The 16182-nt window shown below is 48.3% G+C and overlaps 1 protein-coding gene across 1 annotated transcript in view; it reads left to right on the top strand.

Moving 5' to 3' along the window:
• The first annotated feature begins 454 nt into the window (after positions 1 to 454).
• SLC7A10 (solute carrier family 7 member 10) overlaps positions 455 to 16182 on the top strand; it is a 45698-nt gene continuing 29970 nt past the window's right edge. Inside the window, 1 exon segment of the mRNA XM_035120847.3 lies at positions 455 to 741. Coding sequence (XP_034976738.3) covers positions 498 to 741 — 244 coding nt within the window. The 5' untranslated portion in view covers positions 455 to 497.

Raw genomic sequence — 16182 nt, forward strand, 5'->3', positions numbered from 1 at the left:
CCTGACGGGGCTTCCCTGGGCGCTTCCCTAGGGGCCCTTTGCCTGGCTGATCCCGGGCTGGCGAGGGATGCCGAGGCCGGTGGAAGGAGGGGATCAAAGCGGAGCCGAGCGCCCCCCCCCTGCCCCCTGCTTCGCCTGTCCCTGCTGCTCGTGCAGTCCCCCCCAAAAGCGTCTCTGCAGGCAGACACGCCTCCCTGGTCCGCGTGTGCGTGTGAATGTGTCTACACGCGTCCATCCTTCTCTCTCTCTCTCTCTCTCTCTCTCGACGCGCAAACTTGGAAATTGGAGGGGGGTGGGGGTTACACACAACACGACCTCCAGTCCCCCGCCCCCCGCTATCCCCGGACCGAACCACCTCGTGCGCCCCGGGCTCCTCTCCTCGCACGGCGCATGCGCCTCCGTCCGTCCCTCCCGCTCCCCGTTGCCCCCTCCCCGGCAGCTGGGCTGCAGAGCAGAGCGGAGGGCTCCGGCGGCGGTGGCGGCGGGGAGGCGAGGCGATGGCCGGGGAGAACCAGCAGCGGAGCCTCCGCAAGAGCATCGCGGCGCAGCAGCAGCAGCCGGCCCCTCCCGCCCGGCAGGAGCCGCAGCCCCCCGGGAAGACCCCCCAGCAGGGCGGCGGCGGCGGAGGGAGCGGCAGCCGGGCGGAGGGCGCCGCCCCCCCGAGCAGCCCCGCCGGCGGCGCCGAGAAGGTCGCCCTCAAGAAGGAGATCGGGCTGGTCAGCGCCTGTGCTATCATCATAGGTCAGAGTTGGGGTGGGGGCAGAGGGAGGGGGTCGCCTCCCGGGGAAGGGGGCGTGGGGCAGAAACTCCCAGGAAAGTCTGTGCGGGAGGAACGGGGGCTCCTCGAGACTCTGCCCCCCTTGAGATCTTGGCTCAAAAAGTGGGAGTTTGGCTGGGGGGGTTGTCGGAGGATCGCGCCCTGCAAAGCAGGGATCGGGTGCTGCTCTTCTGCCCTTCGTTTCTCCTCTGTTGTGGGGTGGGAATGGGGACCGGATCCGAGCTTCCACGTCGGTGGCAGTGCCAAGCTTCCGCGGAGGATGTTCACGGGGGTCCCGGGCATCAGCTTCTCGGCAAACGCGGGCGGCACCTGTAGCCTACCAGGGGACCTTGTTGGTGGGCACGTGTGAATCGCTGCTTTGCCGTCCGTATGGATTGTGGTTTTTGTCCAGCTTGGCTTCCCAAAAGCTCAGGGTGGGATCCCCGGTTCTGTTTCTCTACCTCCGCCCCCCCCCCCCCAAATGCTGTCCTCCCAACAGCCCTTTCTGGTTGGTTTGAGAGGGAGGGAGGAGAAGACTTCAGGCTGAGTTTGGAAGAGTGAGCTTCCTTGTGATTTGAACCCACGTCTCCTTGGCCTTAGTAAGTCTGACACTCTAACTACTATGCCACACTGCCTCTTTGGAATGCACAAAGATCCGGTTTTGAAAGTGTCCGAGTGACCAGTAGAATGATGACATTGTCCTGTACACTTTTATCACCTGTGAGCAAGTGTCCCCCACTAATGTGCATTACTGGTCCACATGCATTAAGAAGAAATCCCCCATCCCATCCCAAAAGCAAATGCCACATTCAGCATTACACACACACACACACACGGCCCAGGACCACAGCAGGGAAGAAAAGGGTTAAATCCTCCCTCCATGTGTGCCCTGATCATATTAATCACCACACACCTCCAGCTATTTGCTTTTTAAAATATAAAAATAATCCTGAATTTTTGCATTCTCTTTAAGCTGTGGTTTGGCCCTGAGGGATGCTGGCCGTTGTGGGAACTTTGGTGTCCCAGAGGAGGGAAAATCCAGCTGCTTCTGTTGAGATGCCAGGCACCTCCCTCTACCAAATCCAAAAGATAGGACAGGACTTCAAGAAATACACCAGGATCCCAAAGTGAACTTGTCCCACCCCCCAACTTAAGTTAGAAAGGCTTCTCTTCTAGTATGTGCATCAAAACAGATTTAAAAACAAAACACCACAGCTTGTAATTTTAAATCTATTCAAATCCTGCCATTTTAATATAATTCAGTACTACTGGAGAAGTGGGCGGGAGTGCTAACTTGGTTAAAATATTGGGGGGCCCAGGCACCGGTAAATGTCTGAGTGACCTGCCCCACATAATCGATCAGAAACCCCGTTTGAATGACAATGCCTATCAACTTTGGGGGACCCCTGGCCTCCTCAAATATTATATTGTGGGAAGCAGAAGGGACCTCGGCCCCTAGGAGTTGGCTCCTTTGCAAGTGGGGGCCTTTGAAGAATGGGACGAGGAGGAGAGAGGTCCTTTCCACCCCAGCCCCCCTCAATTCTTCATCCACTAGGTGCTGGGATCCAAGAGAGAGCCAGTCCAAAGGGCTCTGGGGGCACCATGCCAGGCTCTCTGGTGAGTACTCTCAGCTTAGGTCCAAACTCCTTTTCAAACCAGCAGTTAAGCTATATCCACCCCAGCAACTTAAAACACAGCAAAGTCCTTTTCCCTCCCCCTGCCCTGCACTTCAAGTCTCCTTTGCGCACCAGAGAATCTTCCTTTGATGCACATTACCTGACTCCTTTCCCCATGCCTGCAACAACCCCCACAAACTCCTATTCAAGGAAGCCATCATCTGCACATGCTCAACAACTGTCCAAACTGTACGCACCTCAGCTTAACCACAGTGTGTGTTTTCAAACTGGACGGAAGCTGGTTTGAGGGGAAACAAATGCACCAGGAGTATTCCTCAATACAGATTGTCTATGGATTGTGCCTAGCCCCCATGGGTCTTCAGCTTCATGCAGCAGTGGTGGGAGTGTACTGGAGCCGGGTCAATGCAAGTCTATATGGTTGGAACATATATCCAGGAACGCCTGGGAGAGACTCCTTGCCCGAAACTCTGGAGAGCTGCTGCCAGCCAGTATAGACAATACTGCACTAGATGGACCAACAGTCTTGACTCAGTGTAAAGCAGCTTCCTATCTCTGCCCCCCCCCCCCAACTCTTTGCAATGGCTTTGAGCCTCCTGAGCTTGCAGGAGGTCCAAAGCCAAACATCGGACATCGGAAGCAGCTTCGTCTCAGGTCAGATTCCAGTACAGATTTTTTTCATGACTTTTATTTTTATTTTTACAAAGTAATAATAATAATAAATAAAAAACGTGCATCCCCACCCCTGAGACCATTCCACTGTAACTATCCAGCCTCCCAAAATTCCAACACCTCTTGTGATGGTTTGACCCCTTTCTGCTTTAACAAGATTCCAGCACAGTATTGTCCACTCTGACTGGCAGTGACTTTTTCTGGGGTCTCAGTCATGTGTGGTGTAGTGGTTAAGAGCGGTAGACTCATAATCTGGGGAACCGGGTTCACACGCCTCGCTCCTCCACATGCAGCTGCTGGGTGACCTTGGGCTCATCACACTTCTCTGAAGTCTCTCAGCCCCACTCTCCTCACAGAGGGTTTGTTGTGGGGGAGGAAGGGAAAGGAGAATGTTAGCCGCTTTGAGACTCCTTAGGGTAGTGATAAAGTGGGATATCAAATCCAAACTCCTCCTCCTCTTCTTCTTCTCTTTCCACAACTCTGGCCAGGGACCTTCTTCCCGCTAAGCAAAGGATAAAAGGGTCTGGAAACCAAGCCTTATGAGGGACAGTTGAGGATGTTGGATATGTTTAGCCTGGAAAAGAAGAGGCAGAGAGGGTGGCATGATAGCCTTCTTCAAACATGGAAGATGGAGCAAGCTTGTTTTCTGCTGCTCCAGAGGGTAGGACCATGAATGGATTCCAATGACTAGAAAGCAGATTGTGACAAAACCTTAAAGAGAACCTTCTGCTAGTATGAGCTGTTTGACAGTGGAACGGACTCCTTTGTTGCAGGTTTTTAAATAGAGGTCGGGTGGCCATTAGTCAGGGATGCATTAGTTGTGATTCCTGTACTGGTATTTCAGGCCGTTGGACTAAATAATCCTCAGGGTCCCATCCATCTCTACAATGCTATGATTCCATAATTCAGCCAGTTAGCTTGGTCCTTTCCACCTGTGGCCAAAGACTGGATGGGGATCAGTCTGTGTGGGTTTGTTTTCACCCCAGGAGCAGCTGCATCCAAGATGAAGCTGGTCCATTATGGGTTTGGGCCCAGAGCGTGGAGAAGGGAGCAAGCCCCCCCCCCCCGATCCCAAAGTCTCTGCAATGGCTTTGAGCCTCCTGAGCTTGCAACAAGGACAGTGTGGTGTAATGGATAAGAGTCGTGCATTAGGACCAGGGAGACCCATGCTCAGAGCCCTGCTCACTGGGGGACATCAAGGGCCAGTCGCTCTCTCTCAGCCCAACCTGCCTCATAGGGCTCTTTGGGGGGAAACTGGGGGGGGGGGAGAGAGATAGGAAGCTGCCTTACACTGAGTCAAGACTGTTGGTCCATCTAGTGCAGTATTGTCTATACTGGCTGGCAGCAGCTCTCCAGAGTTTCGGGCAAGGAGTCTCTCCCAGGCGTTTGCAAAGTGATGGGTGATACTGATTAAGATCTCTGACAGGTGGGCCTACCGTTCCTGCTCGGTCAGAGCCTAAGGGGCAAAAAAGTGGAATTTAAACCAAACATGTCCTCTGAAAGTTCAGGAGACCAAAGGAGTCTTTGCTATGTGCTAGAAGCCTATCAGTGCTGTGGCCCCTCATGCCTCCAAGGGGAGGGAGCTGCAGAACTGGGGTGCTGCCACTGAAAAGGCCCTGCTCCAGAGTATATGAAAAATTTATGCAAGTAGGCCCGTTTTGCTCTCTGTTGTGGCAATGCCTTCCCGCTCTTTGAGGATGCATAAGTTCAGCGACACGGGTGGCGCTGTGGGTTAAACCACAGAGCCTAGGGCTTGCCGATCAGAAGGTCGGTGGTTCAAATCCCCACGACGGGATGAGCTCCCGTTGCTTGGTCCCAGCTCCTGCCAACCTAGCAGTTCGAAAGCATGTCAAAGTGCAAGTAGATAAATAGCGGGAAGGTAAACGGCATTTCCGTGTGCTGCTCTGGTTCGCCAGAAGTGGCTTTGTCATGCTGGCCACATGACTCGGAAGCTGTACGCCGGCTCCCTTGGCCAATAACGCGAGAAGAAGAGTTTGGATTTGATATCCCGCTTTATCACTACCTGAAGGAGTCTCAAAGCGGCTAACATTCTCCTTTCCCCTCCTCCCCCACAACAGACACCCTGTGAGGTGGGTGGGGCTGGGAGACTTCAAACAAGTGTGACTAGCACAAGGTCACCCAGCAGCTGCATGTGGAGGAGCGGAGACAGGAACCCGGTTCCCCAGATTACGAGTCTACCGCTCTTAACCACTACACCACACTGGCTCCCGCCGCAACCCCAGAGTCGGTCACGACTGGACCTAATGGTCAGGGGTCCCTTTACCTTTACCTTTACTAAGTTCTGTGGGTGTGTTCTGAATTGAGCCCTCATAGGGCTTGTGTCGGCAGCAAAGCTCTGTTTTCTGATACATCGAAAGTAGACATTGCATGGTTTGTGGGAAAACTCATGTTTTCTGCAAACCATAGTTTTTCCGGGTCATATGTGGCACTCTATGGTTCACCACACAGTGGGAAGGAAAGATGTCAGAGTGTGTAAGGGAGAGTTGTGTAAACGCAACATTCATTCACATGCCATGAAACATCTGGAGTAAAGCTGGTGTCTCCCTCTGTGCTGTGAGAAGTTCCAGTGTCTCATTTCTCAGATTATCCACTGGTGATGATATACCATACTGTTAAAAGCAGAAGAGACCCAGGAACAATCCAGGCCTTGGTCATTTGGAACCCTACCTGTAACATGCAGCCCCAGGAGAGTGTGGTCTGGGTCATGTGATTGCTTCACATGGGTTGACAGCTGAATTGCCCCCTGTTGTGGACTGCATAGGCTGGATGTTGTTCAGGGTCTGTCAAGTCTCCGAGTCTTTAGCATATCCTGTCGTCCTTAAAACGTCCTTTTTCTTAAAACGTCCTTTTTTGCTCCCATTAGGACCAAAAGCTTTTAAGCAGCAGCTTAGGGAAAGCAGGGCTTCTGCATCATCCGACAGAGGGAAATTCACAACAAGACTGTGGCTAGCAGGAATAGTAATCATCACCATCACTGTCATCTCTTTGAGTGACAGGAGCTTCCCAGGGTTTCTAGCAGAGATAGGGATGGGGCAGAGATTTTGATTCAGTTTGCATTTAACAGCATATCTAGGAAACCCACGTGAGAACCAAAACACAGTCAGGCTGTGAAAATAAATTACAGTATAAAGATGCATTCTAAGAGGGGGTGTTGCTTGCAAAAATCTGTACGTCAGTCAAAACTGCAGACTAAACAGTGCCTGTGCTGAAAAGTTTGAACTAAAATGCAGGTGGAGAGTCTTTCCTATCTCTTGCTACCTGATCCCTCCCCTTTTAAGGAGGGGGGGAGAAGGTAATGGCAGAAGCCAGGGATTGAACCTGGGACTTTTTACTGATGAATTGTGTGCCCCACCAAGGAGCTGCTGCTGCTCCCTTGAAAGACATCCTCGTGAAAGCCTTCCTGACTAGCAGCTCACCTCTGAGGTCCCAAAACGAGCCACACAGAAAGGAAAAGAACAAGGAGCTCTAATTAAGAGTTTCCTGGCAAGGGGAAAGGGGGAAAACAAACCAACATACATCACCATTTTCCTAATTGACTCCCCGGAGGACACAGAAAACCATTTTTCTTGTCCATCCATGTGCCTTCCTGCCACAGCTGATCTTCGTCCAACATCAAAGACCCTCATCCTGGGTACAAAACCAAGGGGGGGAGGGAGGGAGGGAGGGAGAGAGGAGTAGCCACCAACATATTCAGGGGAATAATGAAGTGGTGTCTAATGGCGAGGAACAGGTTGACCTGCCCATGTCACTTTCCTCTTCCTCTTTGTGGGACACAATGGCATTCAGTCCTGGGAATATTAATTATGACCCCCTTTTTTGTTGTTCATTCAAAATATAGTTAACACTGCTGTGTCAGGGCATGGAGATATTTTGCATGGGGGAAACCGAGGGCAACCTAAGGTAATGTGTGGAGGTGTGTGTGATATTAGTATTATGATTAATAAAGGTGGCTGCCTGCCACGGATGCTTTTGTTTTTCATTCCTGGATTGCAGGGGGTTGGACTAGATGACCCATGGGGTCCCTTCCATCACTACAATGCTTTGATTCGAATAACAATATTATTAGCAGGCACGTCAGAAAAGAGAGAGGGAAATCCGACAAACCCTGCTTCCTGGCTTACTATTTAATTGAGGCAACCGAAGGAATAAATAAGAGCACAATTTGTTACCTTTCTGTCGCAGGGAAGCCAGGCATCTTTTCTGACAGAGGCGTTTTTCTTGAGAGCTCGACAGAGCATAGTGGTTACAAGCGTAAGCTGTGTAGCCCAGCAAGGCTCTGAGCTGAATTGTGCCTCAAATATGGACTTAGTCTTCGGGGGTGACTCAGTGCATGTCAGAATCTCTCAGTTTCACATCCCTCTCCACACACACACAGCAAAATGGGAATAATAATACTGACATACTCACCCCTTCATTTTAAGATTGTTTTACATTTTTTTTCAAAAAAAAGGGATCCATTGAGACATGGATTTCTGCATTTTTTAAAAAGTTTGTTCATAAAAGAAAACATCGACAACAAACAGCATAACAATCTAGACTACCAGTACTTTCAAGAGCATTTTTCTAGGACAACTTACAGCTGTGTGAACTCGCCATCACTTGTGCAATGCAGTGAAAATCTAGCTCAGATCGAATATTTTAATGCAACACGTGACTCAGTTCATATATCACACTAAACCATAGTTTGCTCTAACCGTAGTTTAGAACCCAAGCAAACCGTGACTTGAGGTTCCAAACAGACATGGTTGAGAGCTCCTTGCCTGCTTTGATTCTCCATCCGCTCAGCAATTTCGTTCCTCTGACACAGGCAAGCCTCTTGGAGGGGAAATAACCACCATAATTTTGGTTTGCCAATTCACACATCTGAGTGTTGGGGAGATTCGGTTGCTGGAAATCACAGGAAGGGAGAGGCCTCTTGTGCTCGAAACTCGTTTGCTCGTTTCCCACAGTTCAGCCACTGCGAGAACAGGATGCTGGACTAGATGGGCCATTAGCACAACCCAGCAGGCTCTTCTTCTGTTTTTATGACATTAAGCTAAACCATCATTATCACAAACCATGGTTTGAAGACACACAAACACCCTGCCAAGCCTATTTGGTGATGCTGGTCTGCCAGTACACCGTGATTTGCCTGTACATGCCAGAGCATGAGCTCTTTTCGCTTGTTCAGTGAATGTTCATAGGGATTGTGAGAGCATCCCTATGAACCCCGTGGTATGCACATGGGGGTCCCTCCAAGTGACTGGCTTCCCCGCTTTTCAGGATTCTTTGTTGTACCAACCCCTGCAATCCTCTCCCCCCTGCTCTGTACAAATCACGCTCCATTTTACAATTTTATGGATGGCTGGGGCTGATGGGAGTTGTAGTCCAAAACATCTGGACAGCACTAGATTGGCAAAGGCAGCTGAAGCTTCCTTATCCCTGCTTTTGATTCCATACTTGATTCCATATTCAAAGTACTGTAGTTTTGCTTTGCATACAGCAACCTCTTAACATGTCTTCCACATCCAACATCCACTACTTCTAATGGAGACGAAGCTATTTTGAAGTCCCTTTTCTTGTGTAGTGTCACTCTATTTTGGGGTGAAAGCATCCCTATATTTTTCTTTCTTGGGTTGGAGCATGAAATGTAGGAATATGCCTTACACTGAGTCAGACCATTGATCCATCTAGCTCAGTATTGTCTACACTGACTGGCAGCAATGGCTCTCCAGGGTCTCAGCAGGGGCTGTCTCCCAGCCCCGCCTGGTGATACTGCTATTGGGAATTGAATTTAGGTGAATAGCAGGTGCTCTGTCACTGAGTGACAGCCATTCCATGTTTGTGTGTTATGCTTAAATAGTACAAGAATATTAAACACGTGATGAAAAGATTACGGTATGTCCTAATGTTTTGGCTATAGATTCCAATAATGAAAATATGCATCAATATTGAATGGACAACTCCTCAATGAGCTGACCTTTTTTCACTGGCCAGTTCTGACCTTTTATAAGTGCGGCCTTCAGGATAACTTGGTTGCTTTGCATTCTGCTCATTTATTACGTTTATTTATTCATTGCATATATACACCACATTTTTCTCCAAGGAACTTACGGCTATCCCCTTCCTCCTTTAATCCCCAAAACAACCCTGCGAGGTAGGTTAGGCTTGTAAATTATTCATAGCATGATAGCTCTGCCAAGCACTGAGAAACTGGAAATAAATTTGCTGCTCTTGTTGAGAGGATAAGACCGCAATTTATTTATTCATTTACACGTCATTACTTTTACTTAATTGCTTTTATAATCCACCAAGGAGCTCAAAGTGGCCCCTCTCCATAGTACATGCCAGTAACCCTGTGAAGTAGGTTAGGCTGAGAAAGAATGACTAGCCAAAGGGCACCTGTGGGGCGATTTGAACCCTAGTTTTCACCAGGTCCTCGCCCAATGCCCTAACCACTATACCACATTGTCTTTCAAGTTCAAACACCACCTTGATCCCTGCAACTCCTTTTGCAAGTTGGGGCTGGGCAGAAAACACAAATACAACCCAGTGTGCTCCCTGCCTTGAGCGCTGGGACATCAGGCTCAAAGTCAGTACAGTGGTACCTCTACTTACGAATTTAATGCGTTCCGAACGCACATTTGTAAGTCGAAAAAAATTGTAAGTCGAATCCCATAGGAATGCATTGGGAGAAAAAATTCGTGAGTAGAAGCAACCCTATCTAAAAAATCGTAAGTAGAAAAAATCCTATCTAAACCGCATCCAAGATGGCGGACGGAGCTCCATTCGTAAGTAGAAACATTCGTAAGTAGAGTTATTCGTAAGTAGAGGTACCACTGTATACACGTTCAGCATCATGTTCTGTGCTTCAATCTCACTTGCCCATTTTTCAGGGATTCAGGAAAGAAGTAAGAGGCAACACAGGGCAATATTCTCCTTTATAGATGCTGAAATGAAAGGGAGTGCACACACCTGGGGCCCCGTTCTAACACTGAATGCAAATGTGGTGTGGTGGTTAGAGTGTTGAACCCAGGAGATCAGGCTTCAAATCTCTCCGCAGCTGTGAAGCTCACTTGATGTGACCTCAGGGGCCAGTCACTGCCTCTCAGCCTAACCTAACCTACCTTGCAGGGTTGTTGTGGAGATTAAATGAGGAGGAGGACAATATATGCCATCATGAGCTCCTTGGAGGAAACGGAAGGATGTAAATGCAACAGATAAATAAATAAATTGTCATGGAGGTTAGGAAAGATGGGAAAATATAATATATTTGCTGCAGTTGGACCACACCCTAGTTTTAGCACAACAAGCAAGCCTGAGTCTGAGGCTCACGTCCACCTGCCTGCCTCCTCCCCTTATCCAAACAGGCAAACTATGGTTTGCACTTGCCTGTCTCGCAACAATGGTTTGTTACTACATCTGAATGCAGCGGGTGTGACCTTTGCCTTGAAGACTAACAAATTAGCATGAAAAGGACCAGTTTGACACTCACACCCCTCTGGTCCTAGTTTGTGGTCCTAGTTTAAAGGCACACAACGGCCTTAGCAAGCCATTGTTTGCTGTGCTCGGATGCTAACTGCAAATTTTTCTCATGACAACCCCTCGCATGTGACACAAGGGAGAAGCAATGAAGGGAACTGCAAACCTGAAAGAGTCATAAACTGTAGAGTTGGAAGGGACCCCGAGGGTCATCTAGTCCAACCGCCTGCAAAGCAGAAATCCTGCCCGCAGCCGTTCCTACGTGGGAGCTGATTCTTTGTGCCACATGCATGGTTTGCTATTATATCAGAAGGTAGCTTTAATCTCCTTGCATACGCACCAGATATAAGATGTAAACAACAAAACAAGTCACGCATACAAAAACTGGTGCAAAGGCCGCTTTGCTTGTGCCAGGAAATTAAGAGATGAAGGCTAGCCCTTTAGATCACGATTTTATGTTACAAATGTTCACAATTTCTGAACCGTGAGATTTTGGACTAGACTTTCCTGGGTGCAATGTGTAGGCATCTGAGCTGCTAAGCTGTTGTTACCCACCATGGCTGCCCTTGCAAGTGTTACTTTCTGGCCTCCTCTCCTCTGGAATGCAAATTGTCACCACGTGGAGACTGCAACATCCTTGGGTGCTTTCAGGAATTGAGGGCTTATCGTTTGCATTTACTTGGTTACAATATAATAGTTGTACATTGTTTGCTCCTGCAAATTTTTCAGGGTGAAATCCATATACAGTACGCCAGAAGTTCAAGACAAGGCCAGATTATTGCATAAGGCTCACTGCTGGGTGAGGAAGGAGGCAGGGCTGTGTGTTTCTTGGAAGTACAGAAAACATGCTGAATGCGGTTTTAGCTGCAGAATTGCATTTCCTAAAAACTCCAGGTTTCCCTTAAAGCAGTGCGGAAGCCCTCACTGGCTGCATTCACAGGTAACAGGAAGCCAGACTTCCTGAAAAATTGTTATTTCTTGTAAAGAAGCAGCAAGCTAGCCCCTGCTGCCAGATGGCATCTACTTTGCTCTTCCTTTGGCGCGAGTGGGATGAACCAACCATTGTGCCTTGGCTCCCCATTGAATCAAACCCAGGGACTGTGGTTTGTTTCTCCCTCACAGGCCACAATCGCTGGCCAACCTTGAGTAAAGGTTTGTTGCCAGCTGACGGAATGTGCCTTGCAAGGGAGCAACAAACTATGATCCCTGGTTTGGACATAACGGGATGTCCCCCCGCCCCCCGCCCTGCGGGAGCAGGGCACTTATACCAAGTGTCCTGGATGGAAATCAATCCAGCGAACGTGGCTGTTGTTTCTATCAGTGTGCAAATGATACATCACCGAGTGCGATTCCTTCCTATTTGCATTGTGTTTCCTTTGTAATCAAGAGCACGGGGTAGACACACTTAATGACGATGCAGCTAATATCATATATGTAATTAATTGCGTCAGTTACATAATTTTGCCACAGCAGACAGCGAGTAACATTTTTATTTATTTTTTTATTTTTTGTGTGGAAGCCGAACTGTGTCAGAATGGAAGCAGCGCTGCCTGCAGTGAATGGGCAGTAAGGTAGAAAAGAACACCTTCTCCTTTCCTTAGTCTGGAGGTATCACAACTGGAGCTGTCTTGTAATATTTGATTTATACTAACAAGGCAGAGCACCCCAGAAACGAATCTTCCTGCAGCAAGCAACAAAATCTAAGGAAGCAACTGGGCATTTGTGGATGGGTCTCCTTTCCAGCTAAACTCAGAGCTCATATCTTCCAGCTCTCTGACTCAGTTTTGGACCTCACACCAAACCTTGATTAAGGAAGGTTTAGCTGTGGTTTAGTGTGCAGCCTTCATTGACAGGTGACAGTTTGCTTTGGCCACGAAACCAGAATTGAAAACCATTGTGTGAAGAAGGTTTAGACCTTGTGGTTTGCGCTAGCCATTTGTCGGCATGATGCTTAAATTGACAGACCACAGTTGCAACCATTTCTCTGCACCTGAAGATGGGAATGCCAGGCAGATGAAAACTGAAAGCAGACAAGGGTAAACCATGGTTTGCCTCTGTTTGGAAACTCAAGCCATGGTTTGGGTTCTAAATTGTGGCTAGTACAAACCATTGTTTGGTATGATGTCTGAAATGAGCCACTGAACGGCATGAAAAATTAGGGAAGAAACACACACAAATTATACAGGATTCAGCTTTCTTTTTTGCAGAATCTTTGTTATGATGCTCATGGGAATTCAGGAAATGAGAATAGGAAGTAAGAAGCTTCTTAATGAATGCTGTGATTTCATTGCATAAAATGTATTGGGATCAGAACAGGCAGTGGTGGAGCTTCAAGCTCTGGCAGGGGGAGCAGGGGCAGAGAGCAGGCGGGGGCATGGCTGGCGCACATCCTGGGGGCGTGGCATGTGTCCCGGGGGCATGGCACACCGCCTGCGGGGGGCAGCCATGATGGCTCCACCAGGGTCATGCCGCCGGGGGTGGTGCGCTCCCCCCGCACCCCTGTTCCTCCGCCAGTGAGACCAGGTAGCTGCCAAATTTAAAAGAGTGGACATGATCAAGATAAAGTTAAGAACTGCTGGTTTATTTCATTTCTATCCATCCTGCCTTTTCTTTAGAGAACTTGAGGAGGCATACACAGCGTTTTTGAGACAAGTCTGCTATCCAGGCCATAGTCAGGCTCATACTAGCTGAGCTTGGCTGTCTCATGCTTTCAATGTCCAGACTCTGGGATCACCTCCATTATCTTTTGGGCCCCATTCATATTTCAATGGGGGATGAAACCCTTGCTTAAAGCTTTTCCACTGACATCAATGGGACTTACAGGTGCTTAGCTTTGGCTGGATCATGCCCAGCAAATTTATAAAGGGGGATGGAACTGCGAGATGCCACTAGTTTCAATATGCTTTTTTTATAATTAAATATGTGCATTCACAGTTGGGGCAGCTTTGCTAAGAGCCCACAAGTTCCAAGAGGTTTCAGCGCTGCGCTTTGCTGCGAAAGGAACTCGCTACCTTAGCAACACATTAATATTGCAAATGAATATACTGCAAAAGGTTCAAAAATGCAGGGGGCCCTGTGGGGATAGATCAGCTTTGCTGCTGAGCCTGCACAGCTATTAGCCTGAAAGGTTTCTTCCTTTCTCTTATATAAAAGACGCCACCATGTTTTGGGACAGTATCTCTCTGATGAAAATAGGGACGCCCTATTCCATAATACTAGTACTAATAATAAATAATTTTATTATTTTTACCCCACCCATCTGAATGGGTTGCTCCAACCCCTCTGGGCGGCTTCCAACCTGTATAAAAACATTAAACATTAAAAAAAAACTTCCCTATACAGGGCTGCCTTCAGATGTCGTCTAAAGCTTATCTCCTTGGCTCAGGAGTCGCATAACTCCTTACCCTCCAACATTTCTCTGGTGAAAATAGGGACATTCTAAGGGGTGTCCAAACTTTTTTCAAAGAGGGCCAGATTTGCTGAAGTGAAGGGCCATGAGGGCCGACCAAAGTTGTTGACCCTTTTTTAGGATTGAAGTTGTTGAGGTTTTTTTCAGGATTTTACCCCAGGATATAATACCCCAGATTAAACTGACCGGCAGGCCAGATTAGGCCCCTGAAACGGACTTTGGACATGCCTGTTCTAAGGAAAAGGGGGACATTCTGGGATCAAATGAGAAACCAGGACGACTTTTGTAAATCTGGGACTGTCCCTGGAAAATAGGGACAATTGGGGGTTGTGTCATGATAGACATCTTTTTGTACACAGTTTACCAATGTATACCTTTTTGCAAGCAATTTCCTCTACTATAATACACCATAATGAGTTTTAACATTCATCCGGCAGAGAAAGAACCTTTTGCAGTGCCAAGAACGTAGGAACAACAATAATAAGAGCCCACTGGTCAATCAGATCACTGGTCCATCTAGTCCAGCATCCTGTTCTCACAGTGGCCAACCAGATGCCTCTTCTGGGAAACCAGCAAGCAGGATTGGAGCACAAGAGCCCTCTCTTTTTCTGGGGTTTCCAGCAACGGGTATACAGAAGCATTTCTGCCTTCTTCTGTGAACCATTGTGGCTAGTAGCCATGAATAAACCTCTTGGAAGTGATGGTTAGCCTGAGAGTTGGGGTGAAGAGGGCTGCACCTCATTTCATCTGCAAAGTCTTCGGGGTCAGCTCCAGTTTTCGGAGGGCCTTTGGGCAAGTTGTTCCCCCTCAGTGAGTCCAAGGGACTCTTCTTGGCAGACACCTGACACCAGATCTGGAAGGGGGGGGGGCTCTGCTGGTATTGTTTGTTTGTTTGTTTGTTTCTTCTTGGAGCCCAGATTCCCTCTCCTGCTGCGCAGATTTGCTTTTGCCGATTGAGCTCCCTTGCGTAACACTCCGGAGTGTGGCGAGGAGATTCTTCTCCTCCGTCTGGCTGTGCGAGGCTTCGATTTCACCTAATGAAATGCAAGCCGCATCACCTCACACTGGCAAGACAGAAGGAGCAGGATGTCAAGAAGGGAAGAAAGGCAGAGGACTGGGAGGAAGTTTTGTCTGAAGGGAGGAAAAAACCAGAACAGACAAGCATGGAACGGAACACTGAATAGGATGCCCAGCTGCCAAAGACAGCCATAGTTCCTGGGCCTTGTTGAAATAAATGGGTACAACAAGGTCAGGCAGAAGGTAAATTATGCTCTGCTAGGAGACCACCTTAAGCGCAATGGTTCTCAAACTTTTGGTGGACCCTGTCCTCCCCGTTCCATAAACTCACCCCCTGGGCCACCTACCTCATATTTTAAAAAAGCATTATTCACAAGAATGGTTTGCATGACCTGCTAAGGAACATAATGGCACCATTAATTCAAAACAGTAACGAATAATTGCACATTTGTTCCAAATCCATTTAAAACTCTTCAGTTTGATTAATTCAATGAAACTGAGGAACTTGATCCAGCGATACCAGCTTTTTGAATTCTGGTGGTGATTTGTCACTGCTGCTCCCAGTGCCCCCATTGCCCCCAGGGCGTGGTGCCACCAATTTTGGGAGCCAGTGACCTAGTGCTTGCTGGGATTCTTGCAAGGAATGCTGGGGCTCACCTTGCTCAGGAAGGTGCATCTTCCCTTTGTAAGCAAAGCGCAGACCACAGGTCACTTAACGCAGGTGAGTTGTGCATCTTTTCACTGCTAAGAGATCCTTTTCTGTACCACTGGTAAATTCTCTGCCACCTCATTTTCCTTCTCACAAGGGGCTCCTTCTTCATCTCTCCTCAGTTCCAATACAGACATTAGCTCTGGAAGAATGTTGACTCTTCTCCCCATTATAGGAGGGATTTGCTGACCTAGAGGCTCTGAACACAGGGGGCTTTTACTTTGATCGCTTCCCCCTCCTCTTCCAGGCTTGTCAAACTTCTTTTCTTTTCCTCATCTCTTGTAATTTCTTCTCCCGTTCACAGCAAACTTCTGTCTCCTCCTCCAATTGCCCGTTTCTTTAATCCTTCCTTTTACTTGCACTTCCTCCCGTAACAGCTTCCCTGTTTTAGCCCGTTCCTTTCTGTTCTCCTTTCACCATTTAAAACAATATTAACCTTCTGCCTCTTTCTAAGCTTGCACTGCAGTTCACCTGGTCCCCTCACCTTGGAGAAAGAGGTCAT

Source organism: Zootoca vivipara, chromosome 6 (assembly GCF_965207765.1).
Source record: "Zootoca vivipara chromosome 6, rZooViv2.hap1.1, whole genome shotgun sequence".
NCBI lineage: Eukaryota > Metazoa > Chordata > Lepidosauria > Squamata > Lacertidae > Zootoca > Zootoca vivipara.